At 47.3% G+C, this 22,681-nt stretch overlaps 2 protein-coding genes across 4 annotated transcripts; both read left to right on the plus strand.

Moving 5' to 3' along the window:
* Positions 1-4,860: 4,860 nt before the first annotated feature.
* On the plus strand, positions 4,861-13,168 carry LOC125525709 (GATA transcription factor 20-like). 3 transcript variants are annotated; one of them, XM_048690712.1, is made up of 7 exons: positions 4,861-5,434; positions 5,539-5,652; positions 5,761-5,892; positions 6,007-6,119; positions 6,196-6,292; positions 9,170-9,303; positions 10,684-13,168. In XM_048690712.1, the coding sequence occupies exons 1-5, from the start codon at positions 5,033-5,035 to the stop codon at positions 6,218-6,220; spliced, it is 786 nt and encodes a 261-aa protein (XP_048546669.1). In that variant the 5' UTR covers positions 4,861-5,032; the 3' UTR covers positions 6,221-6,292; positions 9,170-9,303; positions 10,684-13,168. The 3 variants fall into 3 exon arrangements, with proteins under 3 accessions (XP_048546669.1, XP_048546668.1, XP_048546671.1); XM_048690711.1 differs by having other exon boundaries at positions 10,703-13,168; XM_048690714.1 differs by having other exon boundaries at positions 4,863-5,434; positions 6,007-6,292; positions 10,703-13,168.
* Positions 9,310-10,669, plus strand: LOC125525711 (GATA transcription factor 20-like). The gene has a single exon (XM_048690719.1). The coding sequence runs from the start codon at positions 9,940-9,942 to the stop codon at positions 10,291-10,293; it is 354 nt and encodes a 117-aa protein (XP_048546676.1). The 5' UTR covers positions 9,310-9,939; the 3' UTR covers positions 10,294-10,669.
* Positions 13,169-22,681: the final 9,513 nt, after the last annotated feature.

Raw genomic sequence — 22,681 nt, forward strand, 5'->3', positions numbered from 1 at the left:
CTAGCAAGAACGTTTCTTACCTACGCAAAAACCACAACGTGATATGCCAATTGCTATTTACCCTTCATAAGGACCCTGTTCATCGAATCCGATCCGACTAAAGTGGGAGAGACAGACACCCGCCAGCCACCTTATGCAACTAGTGCATGTTTGTCGGTGGAACCGGTCTCACGTAAGAGTACGTGTAAGGTTGGTCCGGGCCGCTTCATCCCACGATGCCGCCGAATCAAGATAAGACTAGTAACAGCAAGCATATTGAACAAAATCAACGCCCACAACTACTTTGTGTTCTACTCGTGCATAGAATCTACTCATAGACCTAGCTCATGATGCCACTGTTGGAGAACGTAGCAGAAATTCAAAATTTTCCTACGTGTCACCAAGATCTATCTATGGAGAGACCAGCAACGAGGGGAAGGAGAGTGCATCTACATACCCTTGTAGATCGCTAAGCGGAAGCGTTCAAGTGAACGGGGTTGATGGAGTCGTACTCGTCGTGATCCAAATCACCGATGATCAAGTGCCGAACGCACGGCACCTCCGCGTTCAACACACGTACAACCCGGTGACGTCTCCCACGCCTTGATCCAGCAAGGAGAGAGGGAGAGGTTGAGGAAGACTCCATCCACCAGCAGCACAACAGCGTGGTGGTGATGGAGGAGCGTGGCAATCCTGCAGGGCTTCGCCAAGCACCACAGAAGAGGAGAAGGACTTAGGAGAGAGGGAGGGGCTGCACCAAAGGCATAAAGGGGTGTCTCAAGAGGCCCTCCTACCCTCACTATATATAGGGAGCCCAAGGGGGGTGGGCCAGCCCTAGGAGATCCAATCTCCTAGGGGGCGGCGGCCAGGGGAGGTTTCCCTCCCCCCCAAGGCACCTAGGAGGTGCCTTCCCTCCTTGGGACTCTTCCTTAGGGTTCCCCTTCACCCTAGGCGCATGGGCCATAGGGAAGTGGCGCCCCAGCCCACTTTGGGCTGGATCCCTTCCCACTTCAGCCCATGGGACCCTCCGGGATAGGTGGCCCCACCCGGTGGGCCCCGGGACCCTTCCGGTGGTCCCGGTACAATACCGATGACCCCGAAACTTGTCCCGATGGCCGAAATAGGACTTCCTATATATAAATCTTTACCTCCGGACCATTCCGGAACTCCTCGTGACGTCCGGGATCTCATCCGGGACTCCGAACAACATTCGGTAACCACATACAAGCTTCCTTTATAACCCTAGCGTCATCGAACCTTAAGTGTGTAGACCCTACGGGTTCGGGAGACATGCAGACATGACCGAGACGTTCTCCGGTCAATAACCAACAGCGGGATCTGGATACCCATGTTGGCTCCCACATGTTCCACGATGATCTCATCGGATGAACCACGATGTCAAGGACTTAATCAATCCCGTATACAATTCCCTTTGTCTAGCGGTACGATACTTGCCCGAGATTCGATCGTCGGTATCCCGATACCTTGTTCAATCTCGTTACCGGCAAGTCTCTTTACTCGTTCCGTAACACATCATCCCGTGATCAACTCCTTGGTCACATTGTGCACATTATGATGATGTCCTACCGAGTGGGCCCAGAGATACCTCTCCGTTTACACGGAGTGACAAATCCCAGTCTCGATTCGTGCCAACCCAACAGACACTTTTGGAGATACCTGTAGTGAACCTTTATAGCCACCAGTTACGTTGTGACGTTTGGTACACCCAAAGCATTCCTACGGTATCCGGGAGTTGCACAATCTCATGGTCTAAGGAAATGATACTTGACATTAGAAAAGCTTTAGCATACGAACTACATGATCTTGTGCTAGGCTTAGGATTGGGTCTTGTCCATCACATCATTCTCCTAATGATGTGATCCCGTTATCAACGACATCCAATGTCCATGGTCAGGAAACCGTAACCATCTATTGATCAACGAGCTAGTCAACTAGAGGCTTACTAGGGACATGGTGTTGTCTATGTATCCACACATGCATCTGAGTTTCCTATCAATACAATTATAGCATGGATAATAAACGATTATCATGAACAAGGAAATATAATAATAACTAATTTATTATTGCCTCTAGGGCATATTTCCAACAGTTGTGGCCTCCTCGGCCCACCTCCGGTGCCCATCTTTTGGTATATAAGTCATTTTGACCTAGAAAAAAAATAAGAGGAGGACTTTCGGGACGAAGCGCCGCCACCTCGAGGCGGAACTTGGGCAGGAGCACTTTTGCCCTCCGGCGGAGCAATTCCGCCGGGGAACTTCCCTTCCGGAGGGGGAAATCATCATCACCAACAACTCTCCCATCTTGGGGAGGGTAATCTCCATCAACATCTTCAACAGCACCATCTCCTCTCAAACCCTAGTTCATCTCTTGTGTTCAATCTTGTTACTAACTATAGATTGGTGCTTGTGGGTGACTAGTAGTGTTGATTACATCTTGTAGTTGATTACTATATGGTTTATTTGGTGAAGATTATATGTTCAAATCCAATATGCTATTTAATACCCCTCTGATCTTGAGCATGATTATCATTTATGAGTAGTTTCTTTTGTTCTTGAGGTCACGGGAGAAATCACGTTGCAAGTAATCATGTGAACTTGATATGTGTTTGATATTTTGGTAGTACATATGTTGTTATTCCCTTAGTGGTGTCATATGAACGTCGACTACATGACACTTCACCACATTTGGGCCTAAGGGAATGCATTGTGGAGTAGCAATTAGATGGTGGGTTGCGAGAGTGACAGAAATTTAAACCCCAGTTTATGCGCTATTTCGTAAGGGACCGATTGGATCCAAAAGTTTAATGCTATGGTTAGAATTTATTCTTAATACTTTTATCGTAGTTGCGGATGCTTGCGGGACGGTTAATCATAAGTAGGAGGTTTGTTCGAGTAAGAACAACACCTAAGCACCGATCCACCCACATACCAAATTATCAAAGTATAGAACACAAATTGAACCAACATGATGAAAGTGACTAGTTGAAATTCTCGTGTACCCTCAAGAACGCTTTGCTTATTATAAGAGACTGTTTTGGCTTGTCCTTTGCCTTAAAATGATTGGGCTACCTTGCTGCATACTTGTTACTATTATCGTTACTTGCCCGTTACAAATTAACTTGCTATCAAACTACTGCTATTTACAATTTCAGCACTTGCAGACAATACCTTACTAAAAACTACTCCCTCTGTGAACAAATATAAGAGTGTTTAGATAACTACTTTAGTGATCTAAACGCTCTTATATTTCTTTACAGATGGAGTACTTGTCATTTCCTTCTACTTCTCGTTGGGTTCAACACTCTTACTTATCGAAAAGAGCTACAATTGACCCCCTATACTTGTGGGTCACCAGTCGGTACCAACGGGATCATATCGGTCCGCGGCACGGTCCAGACGTACTTTCTCCCGTAAACGGGAGACAAATGTGGGAGAGCTTTGCGGACGTCCGAACCGCTCCCAAGCCCGCTTCCAACCGCCCTGGGCCCTGGCCCACCATAAACCCCCACCCGCCCCTCCTGCGCTTTTCCTTCCGATGCACACGCCGCTTACCGCACCGCATTCATGCCGCCCCAGAGCACGGAGCGGCCGGCATTGATGCCGCATTATGTGACCAACGGAGGGCGGAGCTGACCGCCGCGACCTCTCGGCAGCCGTCGTTTCAATGCAGACGCAGCTTCTCGAGGAACCAACTCCGGTCATTGTGCTGCATTGAAGCGGGATGACCGCCCCTTCGCCTGGCTTGACCGTGGCTATATAAGCCGTGCTCCGGCAAAGCACAGAGCTACAATCACCCTCCCCAAGCACCGACGCACTCTGCCTCTTCGTCACCCACCTCGTCAAGCCCTTCCTCCTCTCCCATCTCAGAGGCAATGTCGAAGTCATGATGCTCCGCGCCGATAGGCGGCGTCGGTGGAAGCTCTTCCTCCGGTGGTTCTTGGCGCCGTCATTGTCGCTCTTTAGGCCCTTCGGCATCCACGATGGATGGCTCCTCCGCCAAAGAGGAAGATCGTCATCTTCTCCGGTGTTGAAGAGGACCAGACGCCGCCGCAGCAGCCGCCCTGACTCCTCAAGAAGATCGTCTGTTAGATCAAGATAATTATGGAGCGGTCGCTCTGTTACATGGGCCCGTCACCGCCATCCCCGGCGCGCGTCAAGGAGGAGTCGCCATCCCCACTGTGCCACCACACGAAGCGTGAGCTAGCGTCCCTGCTCCATCCTGTGAAGGAGGAGCCGGCCTCGCCCCCGCACCGCCATCGCGGCGTCCGGATCGGACGCCGGGTCAAGGAGGAGCCGACGTACCCGCTGTGCAGTCGGTATGGCCGCATGGACGCGCCGCCACCGCCTCGCCGTCAAGGAGGAGTTGCTGCCCGCAATCAATAAGGCGCGGGGCCGCCTCCTCCACTACCTCGGAGGAGGCGGTTACGGCGGTGCCTCGGGCTTGAGGGCCGTCGTCTCCAAGGCGGAGTGCGCGGCGAGGTACAACCGACGCAATGCCGATCATCAAGAGTGACATGGCGCCAGACTGTGTCCGCAACGACCCTGACCTCGTCGCCGCGTGACCATCCAGTTTCAACTTCAGTTAGTTTGAAATCCGCCCGGTTTGAACAAATTTCGTCTAGTTAGTTTGAAATTGTTGGCCGGATATATGCAGACAGCATTGGATGACGGCCTTTTGCATCCATATCCTGGGACTGGTCCCCGTCATTGAAAATGTCCTTATTAATTATAATTAATGCTGTCCCTCAAAAAAATATAATTAATGCTAATTAGCACGTGAGACATGCGCGCTCCATCCACCAAAAAGTGCAACTGCATTTTGGCACATCCGGGGACGGTGGGGTGACGGGGTTGGGACGCGACGCGTATGAGAGACGGGGACGGCTGAGGCCCACGACCAGTCGCCCCGTTGACGTTTCCATTTCCGCCACTCCACAGTCCACACCGAAATCAGATCCAAATCCCACCACACCAATCCATCCGCCCCCATCTCCATCCCCGTCGCCCGATCCGATCCGGTCCGGTCCCTCGCCATGGCACCGTCGTTCTGGGGCCCCGAGTTCCCCCCGCAGCCGGCGGCGGTGTTCGATGACCTCGCGCTCGTGGAGGCGGAGGACGCGTACGAGGGCGAGGGGGACGAGCAGCATGAGCACGGCAGCGACGGGGAAGTCGTCCCGATGGACATCGAGGACCTGGAGGAGGCGCATCTCTCCTGCGGCTGCGGCCGCAACCTGCTCACCCTGTGCTTCCGGGGCGTTGTGCACATCTTCATGTCCGCCTCCCCTGACAAGGTGTCGCAGGTGGAAGCTGCACTTTCGCTGCAGGGGCGATTGGATCCGGCGGACTCTACCACTGTGCCGCCCGCCGCGCGCAACACGCTCACCATGATCTTCCGGGGCCAGGAGTGCAGTTTCGACTCTGTAACCCCTGATGAGGTCCATCCCTTGTACTCTGCAAACTGTCTTCTCTGCCTTTTTTACGTGATTCAGTAGTCTCGGACGATGCTGCAAGGTGCTAGTGTATTTCATCGCTGTCGCAGGTGCAAGATGTACTTTTGTCGCTCGCGGGAAGGGAGCTGATGGTCCCTAGGATTGAGCTCAAAATGGAGTTCCTGCACGGGAGCTACGACTTCGACTCTGTATCCCCTGATAAGGTCCATCCCTCGAGTTAGCAAATTGTCTTCTCTGCCTGTTTCACACATGATTTAGTACTAGCCTTGAATGATATTGCAAGGTAGTAGTTTCTTTGATTGCCGTCGCAGTTGCAAGCTGCACTTCCGCTGCTGGGGGGAATGGATCTGACGGTCTCTACGGCTCTGCCATGTGCCAACAACCAGCTCACTGAACCCTTGATATGCTGGATCGACGTGTTCGACCCTGTATTCCCTGATAAGGTCCGTCTCTTGCCGTTTGCAATTAGTATAATTTTTCCTTCTCTGCCTTCTGTACGTGATTCAGTAGCCTTGAATGATATTGCAAGGTGGTAGTGTCTTTGATTGCTGTTGCAGATGCAAGCTTTACTTTCGCTGCTCGGGGGAGACGAGCTCAACCCAGGCATTGGTGGTGGAGCATCACCATCAATTCCATACAGACTATTTTTACAGTCTATAAACCATGTTTGGTAAGATTATGTGCTGGATGATTCACATGCGGCAGAGGTCGAATTTACCCTGCTTCAGAGGTTGAATTTTCCACAGTGGTGGCACCATTGATGAGATTTAGGGAGAAGCTGAAAAAGCAGGACTTTGTTAAGAAGATCTGTTATACTACTGTTTGGAAGAAACTTGCACTAAGGTTGGTATAGTTGTTGACTGGAAATTCCAGTAATTATGTCTCAAATGTTGTCTGTTGAAAATGTCTGAAATACTTTAAGTTTGTTGTGTTGGGAGTCGCCAAATTTGACAATATATATTGGAATATGCTACATTCCTTATGCATATTATTTTGCCATGATTTTCTTGGGAACATATGCACATCGTAGCTTTTTTCTTAACAAACTCTGTTCAGTATGAAGATTGATTAACTGCCTCTAGTTGTTCTGGTCGCTTGATTAGTGTGTACCATGTCAAACATCACCGTTATGCTGCGATTCTCGTCAGTTGTAATACTAGTGTGGCACTTCTTTCTTTAGACATGGTTTCCGTGATCACGACATAGATTGCAGTATCCTGTGATACTATGTTCTTACCAGAGCCAAATGATTTGTAGTGTATCATATATAGCAATTTATAATTGTCAGGTTGTGTTACCACATCTGCACAACCATAGTTTTTTCTTAGAAAACTCTGTTCAGTACTCCCTCCATTTCAAAATGCATATTTGTAAAGTTTGACCAAGTTTATAGAAAAGCATCGACGTCAACAATATGAAAATAAATGTCATGATGGATGTGATGATATTGATTTGGTATTGTGGATGTCGATAAATTTTTCTTTAAATTTGATCAAACTTTACAATGTTTAACTTAGGATAAACTAATATGCAATGTATTTTGAAATGGAGGGAGTATGAACATTGATAAATTGCCTCTAGTCACTTTATTAGTCTCGTGTCAAGCATTACCAGTATGATGTGATTCTTGTCGGTTGCAATATTAGTGTGGCACTCCTTGATTTAGACATGGTTTCCGGGATCAATGTTTTTAAGGCGGTAAGGTGAGGCGAGGCTCTGGGGGCGCATCACCTTTTAAGCGCTAAAGCGTAAGGCGAGGTGACGCCTTAGACACATACATATACAATATATGGTAGCCAATTAGGCGATTTAACAACTAGCATTACAATAAATAAACTGTTACCAACGTCGGATATAGCTCTCTAAATCGAACATATGGACTGTCAAGCTAGATCTTCCTCACTAAATCTGGCCAGAACCATACGTCCTAGCTGGATCGTCGGATGTAGCTCTTCTCTTGGGATCATTTGATAGACCATAAGCATTATCAGCCACAGGATCCATCAGAGCAGGGACACCTGGCTACTGGAGCAACACTGAGAGACGGTCCAATCAGCCGTCAAAGAAAAAGAGAGAAGAGACAAATCACTGGAGCAACCAGATCAAGCATGGGGAAGGAGAGAAGTGGTGGTGGGGCTGTTGCCTTGTGGGTGGATAAGCAGATTTGGGAGGAAACAGATGCAGAGAAGGAGCAGTTAAGCACATCTAGCTACACTGCTGGGAGAAACAGAGCACTGGGAGAGGTGAAGAAAGAGCAGAGGAGGGCTGGGGAGAAGTGAGATGAGAACGGGAGCCACACCTTGCTGCGCCAGAGGAGGAGGGTGGGGGCGGGGGAGGGAGGACCTGAGCCCAGAGAGGAGGAGTGGCACAGAAGATTGGAGCCATGGAGGAAGAACCGCTGGCAAAGGTCAGAGAGCAGAGAAGGAATCCCTCTCGCGTGGATTGGACAATTTGTTCGATCCTCTCTCTCCCCCCTCTCCGTCTTGTACCTGTTCGCGCATGAGCCAGTCTTTCACGCGAAAGTTTCCCATGTGGGCCGCTCTTTCCGGCCTGAGAGCAGCGCATGGCGTCTGATCTGGCCCAAGGTGCCGCCCTGCTTGCCCAGGTGGACGATTCCGACGCCCTTTTGTCTAAGGCGCATGCTTCATGAAGCAGTCACAAGCGAGGTCGATGCCTTGCCATCTGAGGGCGATCTGACACCATAGCGTGGGTGATGCCTTAGGGAAGCTTTTAAAACAATGTCTAGGATCACTGCATTCTTACTAGAGCCAAATGATTTGTAGCGTATCATGTACACCAATTCCATTGTATTCATTGTCAGAATGCGTTACCATGATTAGAATCGCTCGGTGCACATGACCTATGTGTGGTACCATTTTCTATCCGAACAAAATCTTAGGGTCAGCCATGCTTCGCAAGGGTGGGTTAAGCAAGAGATATGCCCTCGAGACCACATTAAACCTCATAACTACGTCTAGTTCTAGCTAGTTCGTCATCTATTGCTCTTGCGTAATTAGTTGACCCCTTGAGGCATTGGGCTTCAGTTCTTAGCAAAATCACATTCATGCAAGTTTCAAAAATGCGTTGGGCGTAAATTCCTAGTTCTGCCTCTACGTAGAGCCTATATTGCCTAAGCGCACGCCTAGGCACTCTTAAAGACAGTAGCTCTGCTTCTGCCTAGCGTCTAGGAATGCTTAAGTGCGCGCCTAGCAGCTATTTTTTGGTTGGGCTGCATTCATTGTACGACACTTTCTTCATCTCTTGAATGAGAAGAATCAGTATTTCCCCAGAAAGGAATATCTATGAATTAATTTGGATGTTGCATTCTGTAAAACAGTCATTTACATTGCGTTCTGTTAAAACAATTTGTTGCGGTGCATCAGGTTAGAAATTCTACTCGGTTATCGATTTGGAATTAACCCTAGCAGTGTTAGTGATAATATAATTCTACCATAGTATTATATTTTTCTGAATTGTGTTAGAAGATATATTTCAGATATTTTAAATAATATATAAACAAAATTATAGTTTATGAAAAATCTAATAGTATAATGATACTACAATGTGGTACTGCTGAACAAAAAATCGGTCACTGCCTTGTAATAACCTTTGTTTTAGATAAGATTATATTTGCTTGTTGGTGCTTCTTGACTAAGTTGCTTCTGAGTGATTATGCACAAGCACTATTAATATTTGTCATATTTTACTCTTTATTCATAGGATGCAGCGCAGTAGATGCCAATTTACATCTTCAAGGCCAAAACCTGATAAATCAGCATCCAAGTTGGTAACTCCAGATGGCTCCGCAAATAGGGAATTAGTGGAGGCTCGATGTCTGTCTGCTGCCGAGTAAGGTAATGGAATGTATTATGTTGTTATTTGTTTATATGTATTTAAAGTTTCCAGCAATATTTCTAGATGTTTCAAAAGAGGTTTTGTGTGGGATTTGGCAGCTATGCGTGAAATTAATTGCTCCAGTATGTCATTGTGGGTGTGAAAAAAGGAACACAATTTCTAGCAAATACTTAGTGCAGCTGGCTTCTACACATCATAGTTTATAATACTCCCTCTTCCAAAATACTTGTTGTGATACTAAAACCACGTCAAGTATTTTGGAACGGAGGGAGTACCTTTTTTTGTCTAGCTCATTTTTCCTGGGATATTCAGTTTTGTTTGCTTTGTTAGTTGTGTATATGGACTGGAAGGTATTATCTGATACCTAGCATACATGGACAGATGCTTCTTTCCATATGGTATTGGTATTGTTAGATCTTACCTTTTTGGCTTCTTGAGCATATGGGATTTTATTTGTAAATTGTGGTGATGTCTTAGAATTCTTTCAGATGCCATCACTGTGGTATTAATGCAAGGACCACTTGCTCCTTTGCTGTTTCCATTTCCACCATCCAAACTAAAAGCAGATCGAAATCCTAGGGTTACTACCCCCTCCAGGCTATCTCCATCCCCATCGTCCGATCTGATCCTTCGCCATGGCACAATACAACGGCAAGCAGTACCGGCCTCGCCGGGGCCCCGAGCACCCCCTGCAGCCGGCGGAGGACCCGGAGGCGCACGCCGTGATTAACCACCTTGCGGTCATGGCGGCGGAGGCGGAGGTGAAGGCGATGAACGCGTACAGGGAGGAGCATGAGCAGGAGGTGGAGGAGGGCGAGGGGGATGGGCAACATGGGCATGGGGAGCACGGCGGCAAGGTGGAGGTCGTCCAGATGGATGCCGATGCCGTGGTGGCTGCTGCTGCTATGGCAGCGGCAGTTGTGGCGGCCACACAGTTGGACCTACACAGGGCAATGGTCTCTACAATTGGGTCGCACCCTTTTATGTGATGTATAAGCCAAATTATAAAAAAGGGCAGCCCGGTGCATGTAGCTCCCGCTTGCGCAGGGTCTGGGTAAGGGTCCGACCACTTTGGGTCTTTTGTACGCGGCTTTTCCCTGCATTTCTGCAAGAGGCTGTTTCCAGGACTTGAACCCGTGACCTCATGGTCACAAGGCAACAGCTTTACCACTGCGCCAAGGCTCCCTTTCTATAAGCCAAATTATAGTTCATGAGAAATATAATAGTATCGTGATTTTATGATATGGTACTGCTTTACAAAAGAAAGTACTGCCTACTATTCTGATGCTAAAAACCTTTTTTAGACAAGATTGTATTTTGCTTGTTTGTCTAGATTACCTCTGCACGCATTATGCACAAATACAATTAACGGTTTTCAGATTTTCCCTGTATTTATAGGATGCAGCGCAATAGAGACCAATACATCTTCAAGACCAAGACCTTATGAAGCAACATCAGAACTTGGCAACTCAAATAAGGGATTAGTGGAGGGTCGACCTCCGTTGGGTAAGTATATTTTTTGGCCTCGAACTCTTCCAAAAGTGAAGAAATCGTCCCTCAACTTCAAAACCACCAAAATTCAGTCCCTCAACTATTTAAACCGGATACTTTTCGTCCCTAATAACGTTTAAGGTGGTTTTACTGTGACGTGGACCCTGTTTTGACTAAAACGGGCCACGTGGGCTGGTTTTGACCTCCAGGTCAATCAAGTGACTAAGGGCACCCGCTGGCTCTCTCTCTCGCTTTCGCATTCTCTCGATCCCTTTTCCCATTCACGAACCCTAAATAGAGCGGTGGCGGCGGGCTGTGAGGCGTGGCTACGGCGGCGTGGCCTGCCAGTGATTGAGGCGCGGTGGTTGCTGGCTGAGCACGGTGGCTGTGGTGGTGGCTGCTAGGGCATGGCGGCAGCGACCTTGAGCACGACCAGTTCTGGGCGGCGGCGGCGATTTAGGCAGCGGCTGCGGTGGTGATTCCCTCATGGGCGGCGGTGATTGAGGCCCGCGGTTGCTGGTTGAGCATGGTGGCGGCTGCGCTGTGAAATCCAGTTCATCCTTTACTGTCAATGTTACCTCCGGCCCGGCAAGTTCCCAAGTTGGCGGAAATTAAAGAGCAAAGAAAGTGCCAGCAAAACTACCAGACTAGTGCTTGTTTGCTGTTGTCTGTTCTTATGTCAGACCATGTGAGAATTCATGTTTGTCATTGATTCTAAGCTATATTCAGTACTATTTCCCTTTCCCATTTAGTACTTTGTCAGACTATGTTAAACTAAATTGGGTCGAGAATGTGTTCAGACTATTTTCAATTAAATTGTGTTCAGACTATGTTCAGCTAAATTCAGTACAATGCTCTGAAATGTCCAAACTATTTTCAGTTATATTCAGATTTTGATAAGCTATATTCAGTGCAAACACTTTCCTTTTCTCTTGGTTCTCACTTGTACACACGCGCACACACATACTCATGCACAAACACTTAATTGATGTGGCAGTCAAAACCAGTGTATGTGGCCCGTTTCAGTCAAAACAGGGTCCACGTCAAAATAAAACCACCTCAAGTGTTATGACGAACGAAAAGTATCCGGTTTAAATGGTTGAGGGACGAAAAGTATCTGGTTTAAATAGTTGAGGGACTGACTTTGGGTGGTTTTGGAGTTGAGGGATGATTTCTCAACTTTCAAAAGACTTCCGAGGATGAAAAATTTACTTATCCCACCTCTGTCTGCTGCTGAGTGCTGAGTAAGTTAATAGAGGCCAATGTACTTTGCTGCTATTGGTTTATATGTATTTGAATTTTCCAGCAACATTTTAGATGCTTTCTGTGGGATTTGGCAGCTATGCGTTGAGCCGTTGAGGATCATTGCTATGCTTGAAATAATTGATCTAGTATGTCATAGTAGGTGCCACAAAAGAAACACGATTCTTGCAAATACTTAGTGCAGTTGGCGTCTACACATCATCATAGTATATAGTTAGCTTTTTTTAGTCTAGCTTGTCTCTTTCCTGGGATATTCAGTTTTGTTTACTTTGTTAGTTGTGCAAGCAGGATTGATATGGACTGAAGGCATTATCTGATACCTAGCATACATGGAGAGATGCTTCTTTCCATATGATATTGTTATTGCTAGTTCTTACCTTTTTGGTTTCTTAAGCCTCATCCCAAATCCAGAAGCCTGAGAACTGTGGTACACAGATTTTAAGGGTGAGTATCAGGAGGGAGTGGCTTGCTCATTAATAAATTCGGATGTCCTTGGCACCCTCGTCTCCATGGGAGATGTAAAGTTATCTTGGTCATGATCATCTTAATGATTTCCTGGGTTCCTAGTTTTTTCTTATTCCTATGAATCAAACACCCAACTCTACAAAATTCATGTGTTTTGTGATTCTTTATTTTGCGCATGCTTTCGTATCCTATTTTTTTGGTTTCCTGTTCCTAAGTTTTTTGAATCCTGCGAACCAAGAGGCCCTTAGTGGGATATGGTTCTGTTCTGGTGGTGGCTTTGGTTACCGTGTGCCTATGGAAGACCTCATTGGGCGAGGAGAGCTTGGGAAATTTATATCATGTGCCTATTGAAGGCCTCATTTGCCGATGAGTGCTCGGGATGATCCTTTCCAGTGTCTACTTGTAAGCTGAGGACACAAATCTCTCAGTATGTTGTGAACATATTATGATACATCAGTTTGATTTGTCCTCTTGCTGTGGGAGTTAGGATCATATTTGATTTTCTTTCTTGAGCAAGCAGTTAGCCAAAATCTTTTACCGCGTATGGCCGGCTTCTTTGTGTTTCATTACTCATTAACGAGATGGAACTTGTATATAAAAAGGTCACCTGTTTTGAATAAAAAGACAGAATCCCGGTATCTTATATGGAGTTGCCCTGTTCAGTTAGCAGCCTTCTTTCTCTCAAGCATATATGAAAGAAAGAAACCAACCACTGGGAAAATATAGCATGGAGTAGCTCCATAAGGAGTTGCCTGTTATTCTTATATAACAGTTGTTTACATGTATTACACCAATGAAATTAGATAGAATGCTATAGTATTATGCTGTTCATGAATATATGATTAGTCTTGAACTTATTGTGTATGAAACTCGTGTGGAAACCTATGCAAGCACAAACCTGCCCCCGGAACATCCACCGGCATGCATGTATAGGCTCTAGATAAATTGGTTTACTTTACTTGGACAATGCAAGTTCCAGATTATCTTCCAGGCTTGACTCTTTGTATTATCTGCATCACTTGGCTTCTACAGCTGCGCATGAGAGGAACACATGAGTTCACAACAACATTGCTTACGGAAATATGGAAATTATGTCGTTCCTGGTACCGAGAAGCCAAGTAGTATAAGAGAGACATGAGAGGTGCCCTCCTTGTATTAGATTATCATATCAGTAGTAACTTACGCATGAACAATCATAGGTTGCCCTCTTGTATATTAAGTGTCTACACCACTGAAGAATGGAGGACATTCAGTGGGAGTGGCGGCGGCAGTTTTTGACGATTGTTATTTTATGGCGTGCGATTTTCTGCGTATTAGTTTTGAGCATTGTAATAGGGAAGCAAATAAAGTTGCTCAGAAACTTGCTAGATTAGCTAAATTTTCTGTGACTAGAGATTGTTTTAAGGAACCTATGAATGAGATTGTAACTTCTCTTATTAACGATGTAACTGTTATTTTCAATGAATAAATGCGATGTTTATAGTAAAAAAAAGTGTCTAAACCACTGTGGTAGTTTTTGCTAACCATGGATAGAATGATGCTGGTGCATTCTTTTAAGGTCATCTTGTTTTTGAACTTGTGGCACACTTTATTCATATCAAATACGGAGTACTAAATGCAACATTACTATCAAGTTCAACTAGGATAATCTGCGGAGGATCACCCTTTCAAGAAATTACAGAATTAGAATCATAGAATTCCTAGCAAGCTTGTGCCAATACATTGAGCTAAATGAAAATGCTCATTCAGAGTAGCAGAATAAGGGCCCATGATGCCTAGAGGCCTGGGAATTCGGTTTAAGCCAAAAATTCGGTTAGTGCCATTTGGTTTATTTGTAATTCGGTTATTTAAAATGCTAACGGAAAATGGTAGCATAAAACAACAAACCAAATTTTCTAGATGGCCGGCAGCACGATGTACACCTCGGTACCGTCCACTCACACTAGCCATTTCAGATGGCGGCTGCTTGATGTGCCTGCGTATTGAGAGCATCTCCAACCGCGCTCCTAGAAAGGCTTCCTAAATGTTTTTTTCGCGCCGACACAAAAATATCAGTCTAGTCGCGCCTCCAGTAGCTTGATTTTCGCCGGCCTGTGTTGAATTTAGCGTCGGCGGACCCAGGCCGAACCCGGCGCGCTGGGAGGCGCCGGGGCGAGCGATTTTGGTGCCAAAGAGCCGCGGGCTCGCCGCGTCAACGACACCGTGCGTCGTCTTTTCCGAACGGCTTCGGCCGCCGCTCGCTCCGCGAACAGGAGTCTTGGCTCCTGTTTCAGGCGAACATCCCGGCGTCGCCGGACATACGCGCCGGGCATACGCGCCGGGCCAACGGGGTGGAGACTCAGCAACGGGGGAGTGCCCATTCCCCTGTTGCCCGACGCCGTGGCGAAACCGGGCTACTTCGCCGACGAGGTCGACGTCCTGCGCGCCTCCCTCACCGACGCCCAGCTCGCCCTCCCCGAGTACGCCGCCGACAACATAGCGGCGTGGACGGCGTACTTCCAGTGCCGGCAGCAGCAGAGGATGGCGTCCACAAATGGCGCGCCGGTGGTGGCCGGCCTGAAGAACAGCGAGGGACGCCACCTGTGGTGGGGTGTCCTCGGCCGTACCCTCGAGGGCGTTCTGACGTACCTCGAGGGCGGCAACGACCTGCCGTTGGCATACCCCCCGGCGAGGGCGGCCGCCACGGCCACGGCTCACCGCCGACGCGACGGGCAATGGTTGCCCAGGAGGTTCGGCGCCTCCTCTTCTTCCTCCTCCTCCCGCTCTTCGTCACACTCGTCCGGCGCTCCGGCGCTGCTCAACGTCAAGGCCGAGCCCGCGGCGGAGATGCCGCTCGGCCGGCGCACTCGCAGCGCCGGCATCGTCATCAATGAGGGCGGCCGGTGCGCCTCCTCATCGGTTCCTCCTCGCTTCGTCAAGCCCAAGACGGAGCCGGGCCTCCCCGCGGTGAAGACGGAGCACGGCGGCGACGTCGAGCTTGACGACGACGCGGCCCTAGAATGGGCGCGCGCGGACTCCCTGAAGATGGCGAGGGAGCGCCAGTGCGCCTCCCTGCGGCGATTCGCGCAGCGCCGCCGGGACCGGGGGTCCACCAAGGACGGCCGCGTCAAGGAGGAGAAGCCGGACGACGACGACGGCGGCGGCAGCGACGACAGCGACTACTCCGCTTTTAGCCAGTTCCTTTTTTAATTATATATATTATGTAATAAAAACCCGTTTTTAATGTAATATATGCCGAACTTCGCCGAATTTTGAACTTTGCTATATTTTTTAATTTTTTTGAACGCGCCTGGGGACGGCTCTGGGGCCGGCAGCTAGGGACCAACTCGCCCCCAGCCTGATTTTTTGCGCCGGCTCACCCCAAGGGGCGATTTTAGGCGCCCCCTGGGGGCCACCGGTTGGAGATACTCTGAGCTGTGTGTGTACGTGCATGTTGTGAATGGTGAGAAGCTGCGGCGGCAGGCTGCGTGTGAAGCAGACGCTGAAGGACGGGAGATACATGGTCACGGTCACGGTGACCACCTGAAAGACATGGCACCAGGGCTCGGACCTCAAGGATGACAGGCGCGTTGGGGAAGCAAGACTCCACGGGCTGCATGGCGAGGCACTGCAGGGACTTGGGCGTGGAGACGGCTGCAATGCGTGTGTGCTGCATGCATCCGTGCTAGTGCGTGCTGTGAGTGTGCACAGTACGTGCCGCGTGCTTCTGTATAAAAAAATGATTCTGATATTTGGCATATGTGTGCCATATAATCAAAACTGCCACACTTCTATTTCCTTCATTTTAAATATATGCATACATTAACATTCTTTCTCCTTACACGTATACTTCTCTTTTTATTTATATGCATACACCAGAGAACAAAAAAGCTGATGTCATTCTAGATTCTCTTTATTCCAAAAATTTAAAATGTTTTGTAGCTCAAACCGTCGGTCCGATGTAATAACCGTTTTTACATAAAAGATTCGTTGCGACGAGATCTTTGAAACTAGATCCCATGTTGGCATGTTTCAATAACTTTTTTTCAGCCAAATTTTACCACGCCTAGGCTACATAAGTTACCATGCCCATTATATGTAAGTTACCGTGCTATTTTCACATAAGTTATCGAAGGTATAAAAATGCTGTATTCATATAAGTTTTTGGGCCCGCTGTTCTTATATTACCATGTTTTTAGGTCCGTGGTTCGTATATTACCATGCTCTTTGGTCAATGTTATACTTATATTGGTGATTGTACATGAGTTATTAGTTGCGGTTCGTATATCATCATGATATTTTCATATAAGTTAGTAGGGGGTGTGTTTTTAACATTTTCTCCGCTTGATCAAAGTTACCGTGGTGTTTATACGTAGGTATGTGATGCGTATGTAACCAAGCTATGTACACAAAATTTACAGGGGTATGTTTTCAATAATTTCCCCACGGAGTCAAATATTACCATGGTATTTGTACGCAAGTTATCAGGTATGCGATGGGTATATTACTATGCTATTTACACAAAAGTTACCGGGGTATCTTTTCAATAAATTTTTTCTCCAGATCAAATTTACCACTGCGTTTGGCCCTAAATGATCAAGGTTGTGGTGCGTAATTTACTGTGCTATTTACATACAAAAGTTACCAGTGTATTTTTCGACCACTTTTTACTACTCTCCCCCAAATCAAGACTATTACCATGCTATTTACACATAAGTTCCCGGGGTATATTTTCAACAACTTCATCCACCCGAATCAAACTTATCATGGTCTTTGTACGTAAGTTATCAGGTTTTGTGGTTCATATATAACCGTGCTATTTTCACTTAAGTTATCGCGGATACGTTTTTCGACAACTTTTTTGCCCTTTAGTCAAAGTTACCGTGGTGTTCGTACGTAAGTTATCCGGTATACAATTCGTATATTACCGTTCTATTTTCATGTAAGTTATTGGGGTATATTTTTCAACAATTTTCCCCTCTTTGGACAAAGTTACCATGGTGTTTGCATCCAAGTTATCAAGTCGGTGTTTCCTATTTTACTAAGCTATTCACACAGAAGTTACCGGGAGTACATTTGTCAATAACATTTTCCCCTTGGTCAATGTTACCGCGATGTTTGTACGTAAATTATCATGTACGCGGTTCGTATATTATCATGTTATTTTCACGTAAAGTTATCAGGGTATATTTTTTAACAACTCCCCTCCTTGTTTAATTTTATCACGGTGTTTGTACTTAAGTTATCATGTTACGGAATGTATATTACCGTGGTATTTACAAAAAAAGTTACTGGGGTTATGTTTTTCAACAACTTTTTTGCCGGATCAAAAGTTACCATGGTGTTTGTATGTAAATTATAAGGTATGTGGTACTTATATTATCGTGTTATTTATACAAAAATTACCGGGGTATGTTTTCAATAACTCCCTCCACCCTCCGCTGTTAAAGTTACCATGATGTTTGTATGTAATATCAAGTCCGCGGAGCGTTGATTATTATGTTATTTACACATAAGTTAGTGACCTTATTTTTTTTTCAACAATTTTTTTCGGGCCAAAGTTACCGTGAGATTTGTGTTTAAATTATCAGGTCTGGGGTACATATATTATCATGCTATTTACATAGAAAATTACGGCGAGTATGTTTTCAACAACTCTTTTCCCAGGATTATTTTCTTTGGCATAGTGTTTGTGTGTGAGTTATCAATTATAAAATATGTAATTTATCATGCTATTTAGATTCGCATTCGTCTCAACTTGTTGAAAAGCAAAAAAAAATTGCATTCCTAAGTGACTCCCTCAACCCAGGACCAAAGTATGACACCCTTCGTCCAGTCTGTTGGCTATCGTCCTCGCCAATGATCCCTAGAGATGCCCGCCTTTGGTCACCGCCCTGCGCGTAAATTATCTAGTTGCGCAACATGGTGTCGGTGGTGCATAACAACAGCGTGCATTTAGATACATGACATCTCACTGATCAACCTCTACTCTCTCGACCGATAAAAACCATCACCCTCTGTTTCAAATTTTAAGCACAAACAAAATAGAAGCACAAATAGGCTACATACACTCCATAAAAAGCCTTGAGATAGCCAAAAGGACTCAAGTCCAATCAGCTGATTAGGTGACTACAGTGAACATGGTGGTACTAAAAAGCTGACCACACATCTTCAGATTAAAAGGTTGTCGTAAGCGGCATTAAATAGCCAACAATAGATTATCATACTATTTACATTAAAAATACCATGCGTGCATCATGACAAATTATGAGTGTGCATCTGGCAAAAAAATGAGCAACAAGCATCCTGCACCACACGGCTTGGTGTGTCCATTCTCTTACTAAGCTATGATAAAAGAAAAAAAATGTGTCTGTACAAGCCTAGCTAAGCAGAGGACGGCTGGGCGGATGTTGTCGCCCACTAATTCCACCCTCTTTGATGATGACCTCCTCCAGATCACGCCCAGCAGCACCGTGAAGATAGGGATCAGGATCATGGGTGGCAAGATGCTGCAAAGCTATCATATCACTTACGATCATTCAGAGGATTAGAGCAAGATCCTCAATTAGTGTCAGAAAATTCAGCATTTTGTCAGCGCTCCGGAGTAGTTACTGCACTCGTATGGTATTAACCTATGTGAGCTTGGGCTCCACCGCCCCGTGTCGTGCCATGGCGTGCAGCCGAACGGCGAGCACTCGGCACCCGAGGTGGCTCATGTCGGCGCACGGGCTCAACGACCTGACAGAAACACGAGCAAAATTCAGAGCCTGATAGCAAGCGAGTTCGTTTGACTTGGTGAATTCAAGCACAATGACGACACTAAATATACTTACACGTAGAGGAAGCTCTTGTCATGGAGTCCGATTGGAGACCGACGACGAGCGTGGAGGCCTGGAGCTGCCCCACGGCCGCCTCCACCTTTCCCCGAGCTCCTCCTCCTGCATCACGATCTCCACCTTCGCCTCCATACGTGGTCGCAGAGGTCCCTGAAGGCGCCACATGGTAGGACGATGAGGAGGCGTCCGGGTCGTGCGGCGCGGCACGGAGCCCGACACCTTGCGCAGCAGCAGCGACGCCATGGCTTGCCGTCGGACGGGCGGTGGCGGCGGGGCGACGACCACTATATGTGAGCCGCGACGCGACATCGCCTGAAGGAGAGGACGGGCATGAGGAAGGAGTGGAAGAACCGAAAAAGTGGATCGTGCTACGATGCCGATCGAAGGGATACCGAGTGGTGTGGCAGTTTTACAATCGGGCACAGGGTTGCCAAATATATATTTCGATAAAAGAATATGGCCTCTTATTATTACCTAAAGTATCGTGTGCTTAATTGGCTATCGCGTGCAAGTTGCCACCCGTAGGTCTCTGGGTCTCCACCCGTCTGAAATTTTATTCTTTTCTTTATTTCTTCCCTTCATTTACTGACAAGTGGGACCCACATGAGGAGGAGAGAGAATGCTATCACACAGTGTTTCACCGGTCAACTCAGATAAAAATACGAAGCTATGCAGCGGGTCAGTGACCATATTGACTACTTCCTCCGTCTCATAATATAAACACGTTTTTAACACTAGTGCATATCTTCCCTAGATCCTACATGCTTCATTTATTCAGATTTGCTGTTAGCGAAGGAAGATGCCACTAGTGTCCATCAGGAAATCAATTCACAGGCTATCCCCGCTTTACTTGATGCTTTTCTTCTTCTTTGAATTCCTCTTCCTTGGGGTGGTGGTGCAGGTAGCCGGGAGATTGTAGGGACGCGTTTGACACTGTCTCCGGTCTACGGACCCTCGCCAACCTTGTCGAGTCCGTGGCTGTGGCCAGGTGGAAGGCCGGGGAGAACGTGGCGCGCTGCTCAACCTAGTCATGTACGATGTACGACGGCTAGCTGTGGTGCCGAAGGTGTCGGATGTTGGTGGTGTGCAGGAGGCGGTGACGGAGCTCACGGGGGAGGGAACACTGGTTCGCGATTTTCTCGATGAACTCGTGCATCTGAGCTTGTTGGTGGCAGGTCACCAATTTCAGAGCAACGTATGTCCCGAAAGAGTGGTTGTTTTAATTTGAAACGGAGGTAAAAGTATTGCCTCATCCATTAATTAAGAAGAAGAGAGCTGCCCAGTTAATTTGCGGAAAACTGGGCAAAAACCGTTACAAACTTGCTCAAGACAATCGAACAAGCACACACCTACAAGCATGCCAACTACTCCCGAATCATGGAGACACACGACCACATAGGCATGCTGACAAACACACCCAACACGATATTAATGCCACTCCCCAACACATGGGTCTCAACCTCACAAAGAAAACCCCATTGAGTCATTGCAACTTGAAAGAAACACATCGATAATGTCAACGTACACCACCAAGCCCTCGTTTGCAAACCAGAAATCTGAGTCATCATGGAACAACTTGTGCATTCCCTTTTGCACCATCCTTCTTACTTTTGGTCCTGCTAGATTACTCCTTGAGGATGCCAGGTGGAGGATTAATACCACCTTTCTTGCATTTGTCCCTCAATGCTTTCTTCTTCAAGAGATATCCAATCGTCTTTCCAGATTTTGCAGCATCCAATTCTGCAAGAAAATAACAAATCTTGGCGGCGAAGAGGGCCCCAGGATTAGGCACCACCACACCGGCCACAACAATGTCCTCACCCACAGGAACCATGAGTCCGATGGGCTTCGATGAGTGCATGGAACTAGAATCACGACAACTCTTCTCTTCATATAAAGATGCTTGGCTAGGATCTGGAGTGGTTGTAGCGGGAGCCAAAGCCACAACCGAGGGCACGAGCGAACCACCTTGAAGATGCTCCCCTAATAGCGACAAAACAGGTTCCTCACACATCTGCTGAAGCTTAGGCATAATCTGCATCACCGGAGCCATTACCAGGGTTGTGGTGTCACCCATGGAGGTAGCAGGCATCGAGGGCAGGGCAGGAAACGGCGATGAACTGGCCCTAGCATGAGGGGAGAAGCAGCCGTAGAGCTCGGCAACCCTCTCGTCAGCAAAGTCAACGTCAATATCCATCATAGCAGTTTTCCCCCTTCACATCCAAAGCAACAGAGAGCTTATCCAGAGTAATCTCTGCACGCTCCAGAAAGCTCTCAAACTGAAGCAGACAACCATCCATACATTCAACGACATCACGCAGAGGCTAGACCGCCTCCTTCAGTTGAAATGAAGCCAATTTTTGTAGTTTAGAGCGCATCAGCTTGATTTGTGCATCAAGACCATACTGCATGGCCAAATTACTTGGTGTTGGCGAGCCTGTGGGAGCAGCAACAACAGACGCCCAAGAATCACACCGAATCGCCTTGTAATGGGCCTGACGTGGAGCTGAAGCTTGATGATGCTTATTGATGTGGACAAGCAGCAATGGCATGACATATTTTGACAGTAAGCTGAGTGGACACCAAGCATTGTGACACCCACGTGACCGATGACCGTTCTCGAGGCAGCGGGAGCATCAAAACAGATCTCTGCAATCAGCGGCACAATGCCCAGGAACCAGACATCTGCAACATCTACCTTTGAGCCAAGCGGGTTGTTCTAATGGAGAGGCTGAGGGAGATTTGTTGGATCCGAGGACCATGACAGAGGTTGGCACTGCGGCTATGATGCATGAGAGAGGTATGGGGACGACGGAGTTAGATACATATATGGAGATCATGGAATAAGTAAATAGCAACAATATGTGAGCAGCGGCTGCGAGCAGCCAGGAGTCTTAGACTCCTACCAAACGTAAGTATAATGCTATTTGATGATCAAATGCACAGCCAAATTACTTGGGGTTGGCGAGCCTGTGGGAGCAGCAACAACAAACGCCCAAGAATCACACCGAATCACCTCGGAATGGGCCTGGCGTGGAGCTGAAGCTTGATGATGCTTATTGATGTGGCCATGCAGCAATGGCATGACAAATTTTGATAGTAAGCTGAGCGGACGCCAAGCATTGCGACACCCACGTGACCGATTGTCGTGGTTCTAAGTCTGACAGTAGAATGGGGGGTAGGAATGTAGAGGCAAGATCCTAGCTATGGAGGAGTTGTACACGCAGGTTTTACGAGTTCAGGCCCTTCTCAGAGGAAGTAATAGCCCTACGTCTCAGAGCCCGGAGGTGGTTGACTGGATTATGAGCGTGTGTGTTACAGGGGGTGCGAACCCTTGTCCCAG

This window comes from Triticum urartu, chromosome 7 (genome assembly GCF_003073215.2).
Source record: "Triticum urartu cultivar G1812 chromosome 7, Tu2.1, whole genome shotgun sequence".
Classification (NCBI taxonomy): domain Eukaryota; kingdom Viridiplantae; phylum Streptophyta; class Magnoliopsida; order Poales; family Poaceae; genus Triticum; species Triticum urartu.